Source organism: Anopheles coluzzii, chromosome X (genome assembly GCF_943734685.1).
Source record: "Anopheles coluzzii chromosome X, AcolN3, whole genome shotgun sequence".
NCBI lineage: Eukaryota > Metazoa > Arthropoda > Insecta > Diptera > Culicidae > Anopheles > Anopheles coluzzii.
Window position 1 is genome coordinate 6,758,299 of NC_064669.1, and position 7,512 is coordinate 6,765,810.

The following is a 7,512-nucleotide window of genomic DNA, read 5'->3' on the forward strand; positions in this document are numbered from 1 at the left end:
TGCTATCCTGCCGGACGCGTTCACAGATAACGGTTCCCGCCGAACGACAGATAAGCGGCAGCTCCGACAACTGACAGTTGGATATAGGCATTGCTAGAATGAAAAGAAGGAGACAGAGCGAGAGAGAGAGAGAGAGAGAGAGAGGCCCGAGAGCGCGCACCCTACGCTGTGGTTTATGTTTACATTCCGATAACGCTGCTCATGCGTTTGAAGTTGAAGTTTTCTTCACATCAATATGGGCATGGCTGTAAGCAGTGCGTTTCCATCTCCGGCTACGAGTACGAAGAGTGTTTGGCCGTGGCAGCTTAAAATTAACATTCCCAGTACGACGACGCGATCCACACGATTTGTATATGCATTGTGTGTGTTTGTTTGTATGTGTGTGTGTGTGTTCATGTCTCTCTCTCTCTCTCTCTCTCTCTCTCTCTCTCTCTCTCTCTCTCTTTCCCTCTCTCTCTCTTTCTCTCTCTCTCTCTCTGTGTGTGTGTGTTCGATAATGTAATAATTATATTTTAAAAACCGTACACAACATAGATATTCAAGATTGGGTAGTTTTGGAATCTTTATAAATGCGTGTATAACGGTTATCGGCCCAGATATTCAAAAAAACCATCAATTTCTTGCCAATTCTTATTTTTTATTACCAAAAGACTCGTGAACCTCTATAGATTCAAGAATCTTCAAACAAATTCATGAATCTAAACAGATTTCAGAATCTCCAAAGATTCATCATTCAATCTTCATGGATTCATGAACCTATATACAGTTGAACGTCGATTATCCGGGGGCGGATTAACCGGTGGGCGGCTTAACCGTGCTTACAAATCCCAAGTGACATTTGCTCGATAATGCTTTTCCATATCTGCTCGATTAGTACTCGATACGTCTGAAATTGTGGATTTGTGTGTGATCAAGTGTGTTGAAAGCTCTAAGATTTGGCGTGTTCGTAAATTAGACTTTCTTCTATCGATGAACTATGCCGTCGAGCTCATTTTAGATTCGTAGCTTTGTTTTTTCATGAAAAATAAAATCTAATTTTGTGTGACGTTATTTTATAAAAAATCGATATTATTTAAGTGTAAAATGGCAACATGACCCACTATAACGATAGGAAACATCATTTCCGATCGAATTTGGAAGAAAGCAACGAAAAAGTTGCATCACAGTTGATTTTACAGGACTTTTTCTAAATTCCCTTAAACTGGTGCAGTTTAAGTCAAGTTTAAGGCTCCAGTTTAAGGGAATTTGCTCGAATTCACGGTTATTCGTGCTCGAAAATGTCAATTGGGATGTGACAGCTGTTCAAACGTCCAGCGAACATTTGCTGCGATAGTCAAGAGAGCAACCAGCTTTTGTGCAGCTCTGTAGTGCCTAGTGGTGTTTTCGAAATTTATTCATGAACAGTGGTTCAACCTATAGTTATTGATTAAAATAATATTCTACTAACGATTTATTGATTGATTCAAGGTGAATTAATCATAAAATTAGTGGATTTTTTAATTTTTATATGAATTTGACATTTCTTGGACCATTATCCGTGCAAATCGATTAACCGCCCGGTCCCGAGCTGCCCGGATAATCGACGTTCCACTGTACATTCATGAATCTATAAAGTTTTTTTTTATATTTTAGAGAACCAAGAATCTTTTTCACCGAGATTCAGATTTTATCAAATTCATTTACATTCGTGAATCTTAATCAGCCACAACCAACAGGCTTCTATTGCTGCTTTGGGGCTGAGCGATTGCTAGAAAATCGGATCCATATCGTACATTGTGGATGATTGGAGTGATGCGAAGGTAACGGTTATGTGATTGTGATAGAACATCGTGTCTAATTCATGAACATTTTGGGATTTTGAATTGTACACACACATGTACACAAAACAAATCATGTTGCGTCACTGTCACATAACGAGACTGCTTAAGCGCTCTTTAAAAGGCCCACTGGAACTTTGATGCTGTGTAACTACTAATTATGAGAATACAGGCAGCGATATTTTGTGTAACAATATTGGCTGTTTAATTTGTTATGCTTTTATGATTCAGACAGAACAGTCCGTATTGCCTGTATTGCTTCATATCTTTTACGATTAATTAAGACAAAATTTAAGAAAAAAACGCCCTTTTAATATCGATGATTAATTATTTTTATCTACAAAACTATTTCTTTCGATCGAATTCAACTATGCTTCATGAAAGCATTAGAAAGCTGAACAAAATTAGTTAAACGACCAAAACCGACCTCGCTTACCACTTCCTAAGACGATTAAGTTTTTCATACAGTCCCAGTTCCCACGTTGAAAGCGATCCGAAAACATTAGCGTAAAATCGAATATCGGAGCCCGCGATGAATTCTTTTCTTACCATAAGGGAGCCATAGAAGGACTGTTTGAACGGGCTTTATGGTCTGATTCACTGATCAGATGTGATAGTTGGTCGCTGAAATATGATCCGTTTGCGAAGGGTCGCATGTGCAGCCCCAAAGCTGCCTAGAAGCTGCTCATTGGTGCCGCTAAGCGCTCGAAGCAGAACGAACGCTAAAAAGACACTTAAACAAGCCACCGACAAACGAGAAAACGAAACAAAAAAGAGGGGAAACAAAAGAAACACCCACAGTTGGCCCAATTTTCGTGCGATTTTATTCGTCCACTTGCTCTCTAGCGAGTGCGGCGGCACTGGTCGGCGGTACGCTTCGTCCCCTTCCTAGCATGTGCAGGCATCTCCGCAGCCGGCGCTCGCACCGTCCTCGCCACCGTCGGCTGTCGCACAGCAGCACCCAGTCTGGCCATCTTCCAACCGCTGCCGCCCAGCCGCTCCCTCCGGCTGCCCGTCCGGTCCCGGCTGGGCGCCGGTGCTCCGGCACGGCGTGGCGGTGTTGCAGCTGCAGGTGCAGCCCGAATCGCACGACCGGGTGCCGCAGCTACGCTTGCTCATCATGCGCAAACATTTGCAGTCTACGAGGAGGAAGGAAGGAAAAGCAAACATAGACAGTGCATTGAAAGCGGTGTGGAGGGTTGCGGGTGCGCACCAGACTTTACCTTGGCCGCACGTTTTGCAGGGCATTATGCAGCCGGTTGGTTCTTTTTTTTCGGGAAGATAAGCGCACCGCGCGAAAGTTGATTGGCACTCTTGGCAGAGGAGCGTGTGTTGATTGCTGGAGCGCCCTGTGTTTGCACGTGCTTGCTATCGTTTGAAGTGGTGCTGATTGATACCGTCCTTTTGCGCGGGGGTTGGAGGAGCAGGGGGTGAGGCAAAAGAATACACTTTCAAACGTTTCACCTGCGCGCGGAATCACCCAAACCAAAACCCACCAAATCCTGTTTATTTAAATTGTTTTTTTTTCTCGCTCCCTTCAACACTCTGGGGGGGAACAACAAAGCCTCCGTTTGTGCACACACAGACGACACAAAAAAAAATTGGAAGGTTAGATAATCCCGAGGAGTTTACGGCCGGCTTGACACGCGAGCAAATTTGAACTGCACCAATGTACCGCCGAACGGACACTGCGTGCAACCTGCAGCCTCGATGCGCCGAAAGAACGCAATGTACGCAAGGCACGCACGCACGCACTGTGGCGTAGGATTGAAAAAAAAAGTAGGAAACTAGCGCAGGCTAAAAATGCACGCTGTCTGTCGTTAGGTTTTTTTTTTCTTTTTTATTTTTGCTGAGAGTTGGAATGATGCGCACAAACACTTGATGCGAGATCTTGATGACCTTCCCAGCGTCATAAAGGGGTGAAGGGCTGGTATGGCAGATCGTTCTAGTCGTCTAATGACCGGATGGGGGAGGGGGTGGGCAATTTGCAATGTTAAAACAATTCCTTTACAGTACACCTGTCTGAACTAGTGTTGGGTAAATCTGATTCATATTCATGAATCTGAATGATTCTATGAAATGATTAATTGGATCTGAATCTCGAGCATCAATCTCAAACACTCATGAATCTCGAAAGATTCGTGAATCTCCAAAACTGCATGCATCTCGAAAGATTCATGAATCTCGAAAGATTAACGAATCTCTAGGGATTCATACAGCTCAAGGGATTCATAAGTCTCCAAAAAATCGTAAAGCTTGAGCTTTTTATTATTCTTCTTGGTGTGACAACATAAGTGGTCATGCCATGAATCATGAATTCCTGAAGGTATATGAATTTAATGGATTTATGAATCTTATGGATTCATGGATCTTAAGAAATTCATAAATATTTAGAGATTCTTGATTCTTTGAAGATTTACAAATCTCTGAAGATTCTTTAGAAATTCGTGAATCTTTTGAGATTCACGAATATTTGAAGATTCGACTCGAGATTCGAATCACTCACACACTGAAGATTCATATGAACGAATCTCAACGAAAAATTCTTGAAACCCAACACTAGTACTGAACCACATTGGCTGCATGCAAAGGTCGGTGTGTAAAGGGTGATGATTCATTTATTGTCCACTAAGTACACAGTTTCTACGCACCGCGTCCATCCCCTTCACCAGTGCGCGTTTGTGTCTTGCTTTGTGTTTTGGCTCGCTCTGCAACACAAATTAATAATTCCTTTTTTTCCCTCGCTTTATAAAATGTTCTCCCATTCTTAGCGCAACAATGCCATAACCATGCGGAATGTGCGGGCTCACTGCTCCTGGAACGGATCCTTCGCGATGTACTTGTCCAGCGCGGCATTGCTGTCCGGATCGAGGGCGGACAGGGCGCCGAAGCCCTCCTCGTCCACGAAGCAAATCTCGTGCCCGTCCGGATCGGCCAGTATGATCACGCGCACCGTCGCCTTGCCGGGCGTGTCGAGCGAGATGAGCGGCGTCAGCACGGTGCCGCCCGCCTGCCGGATCAGCTCGTCGATGTGGGGCTGGGTGGCGTGCGGCACCGCAAACGCGATGCGCCCGTACGCTTTGGCCCGGTCGAGCGGCGTGCCGGCGGCCAGCTGCCGCAGCTCCAGCACAAACTTGCCCTGGTCGTACGAAAGCGCAAGCCGATCGGGGGATGGATCGGGCGTCCCCGCCACCGGTACCATCGCGAGCGTGTCGGCCCAGTACGCCCGGGAGCGGGCCAGCTCGGTCACGTGCAGGGCGACGCGCTGTACCGGGTCGGCGCCGGCCGGCACCTCCTCCGGCACGACCAGCACCCGGTACCCGTCGGGCGACAGGAGCACGGACGGTTCGCCCGGGGCGCCCTCCTCCGCGACCGGGTAGCCGTGGCGCCGGGCACGGTCTAGGATGTCGCGCGACTTAATCGTCAGCCCGGCGAAATCATTGCCCAGTGCGTACTCCCGCACGCCGTAGTTGTACGTCAGCTCGATCACGAAGTGGGACGCTTCCGGCCCGTACCCGATCATCGTTTTGCTCCACCGATTGTCGTACGGTCTGCAATGGAGTGGGTGAAAGGAAGAATGTTAGGAACGGGGGTTTTTTTTTTTCTAGAAACTTCCACTTGCAAGAGCTCTTACCCATTGCAGGCGGCATCACAACCTTGCGTAAATTCCTCGTGACGTAGTACCTACAACGGAAGCATCAGCAAAAGCATAAATGGCATTGTCCACACCCAAACACACACACCACCCCCACCGCTTACCTTCATGCCCAGTATCTCTCGGAAGAATTGGATGTTCTTCGCGCGATTACCAATCTTGAAGACGTAGTGCAGTGCCCGGGCGGCAATCATCTTGAGCAGCGGGTCTCAGACACGTCCGACACGTGGGAAAACTGTGAGATTCGGGATGAGATTGCGCTGGTGCTTATGTACCCGTAAGGTTTGGTGAGATTGCAATGCTTTATCTCCGTACGGCGGCACTGGTACAACTGGCACGCTGGAGTGGTGCCCGTGTTTGTCGTGCCTTTGGTGGTTGTTTTGTGTGATCACCTCCCACCACTACTTAGTTGCGGGCTATAGAAGAAAAAAAAACTACTCTATTGCTAACGGGAGGGGATGCGGGATGACTTTTTGTTTTGCTTTGCTTTTGTGTGAGAGGGCCGAAACAAAACTAAAGCGCTGGTGAGATAGCCCGAGGCTTGAAGGCACTTGGCGGCGGGCCCGGTTTCGAGAGCGTTCCCAGTTGATTAGACAGAAATTAGGACCAGGGGTAAAATGGGTTGAGGTGGTAGGGGGTTTGTTTGGATGAGGGCGAGGGCGCTGCTGGACTGCCGTGAGCAGCATTTTTGACAGATGTAGATATAACGTCTGGTAACGCTTCTTGTTTTGTTTTCGGCCGACCAATTTCGGTCAAACTATCAAGATGTAGTGAAATCGTAATTGTTTGATTTACATTTCTTTTTATTTTCTATAGCGGAAATGAAATGTATTTAGGTATGTGTGTGACTTCACCCTAATACCAGATTTTGGAGCTCATCAAAGATCCTGAAAGAGTGAAATGCTGCCGATATTTTGCTACCCAAACTCATGCTGACTCATTTTTATCATTCTTTCAATATAGCACGCAGTCTAAGTACATCCAACCGAACGGGGTATAAGTCTTCCCGCGTGTCTGGTTGACTACTGATCAGATACGAAGCGCCACACTAAACGACTCATAAACGCAGTCAACACTAGTGGTGTTCTTTCAGAAGCGCACCCACCACTTCCATCTAAGTCCGTCTATTGTTAGTACGATTCCGACTCCGGCAAAATGCATACAACTAGTTCCGTCAGTTCCGACTTCGGACGACTCCGAACCCAACCGATTCCGGTCGACTCCGGAAGACTCCGGCCGACTCTGGACGACTCCGAGCAGCTCCGGACAACTCTGAACAACTCCGGACAACTCCGAACAACTCCGGATGATTCCGAACGACTCCAGATAATGATGAACGAACCTTCCGGAGCCGGTTTCAAAATTACAGGAGTGAGATCGGAGTCGTCTCCGGATTTTAATCACTCCAATTCTCAGTCTAAAGGGAATCATAAGAACCACCAGAGAGCTGAGAGACCTTAGTTTAATCTGACAGTAAACGACTGGAAATTTGTTCAGATAACATAAAAACATTTAGCGCTCTATCTTTTGCTGGATAGCCAACCAGTAGAGCTTTGGTGTTATATGTCGCTATAACTAGAACAGCAAGTACGATTATTTGAAAACTAAATTTTAATGCTTAAAAAGAAAGAAATGATAACGGAAAAATTACGCTTTTAAATGTCAACAACAAAAACCTTCGCGCTGTAGAACTACTGTGGACGACTGAAAAAATAAGCGTTACGAGGCGTTATATTTCATCTACCAAATATTTCGTTGCAGCGGATTTTTGTTTTCAGTACGTCTGATCTCGGTCTAAAAGACTTTTGTAATAAATGGTTTTGACTAATTTTATCAAAATTCTAACTGCTGTTTTTTTAAGCTTCAGCGCAGATGGACAGCAGTAGAAATTAGATACAAACAGTAAGCCAGATAACCTTCAAAATCGTTAAAATCATCGTAACCAACACCAGACCAGAGGTTTAGATTGCACCTACCTTCCAGGACACATTCCGCAAGATTCGAAGTCACCAGGGAACGAGAACACTCAAACTCAGTTCC

General features: G+C 45.9%; 1 protein-coding gene and 1 long non-coding RNA gene across 3 annotated transcripts; one reads left to right on the forward strand and one right to left on the reverse strand.

Moving 5' to 3' along the window:
• Positions 1 to 55: 55 nt before the first annotated feature.
• LOC125906638 (uncharacterized) lies at positions 56 to 7,313 on the forward strand. 2 transcript variants are annotated; one of them, XR_007452010.1, is made up of 2 exons: positions 56 to 323; positions 6,436 to 7,313. It is a non-coding gene; the product is annotated as an uncharacterized LOC125906638 (long non-coding RNA). The 2 variants fall into 2 exon arrangements; XR_007452009.1 differs by lacking the exon at positions 56 to 323 and adding an exon at positions 6,161 to 6,308.
• On the reverse strand, positions 4,418 to 5,774 carry LOC120960234 (glyoxalase domain-containing protein 4). The gene is made up of 3 exons (XM_040384311.2): positions 5,577 to 5,774; positions 5,452 to 5,501; positions 4,418 to 5,368 (listed from the first exon to the last, which is right to left on the reverse strand). The coding sequence occupies exons 1-3, from the start codon at positions 5,664 to 5,666 to the stop codon at positions 4,624 to 4,626; spliced, it is 885 nt and encodes a 294-aa protein (XP_040240245.2). The 5' UTR covers positions 5,667 to 5,774; the 3' UTR covers positions 4,418 to 4,623.
• Positions 7,314 to 7,512: the final 199 nt, after the last annotated feature.

Bases quoted from the DNA above. Each gene is read 5' to 3' on its own strand.
- LOC120960234 (XM_040384311.2), bottom strand. From the start codon at position 5,666: ATGATTGCCGCCCGGGCACTGCACTACGTCTTCAAGATTGGTAATCGC. The intron at 5,502-5,576 runs GTAAGCGGTGGG...CTTCCGTTGTAG, and splicing joins GAGAGATACTGGGCATGAAG to GTACTACGTCACGAGGAATT. The intron at 5,369-5,451 runs GTAAGAGCTCTT...ACTCCATTGCAG, and splicing joins TGTGATGCCGCCTGCAATGG to ACCGTACGACAATCGGTGGA.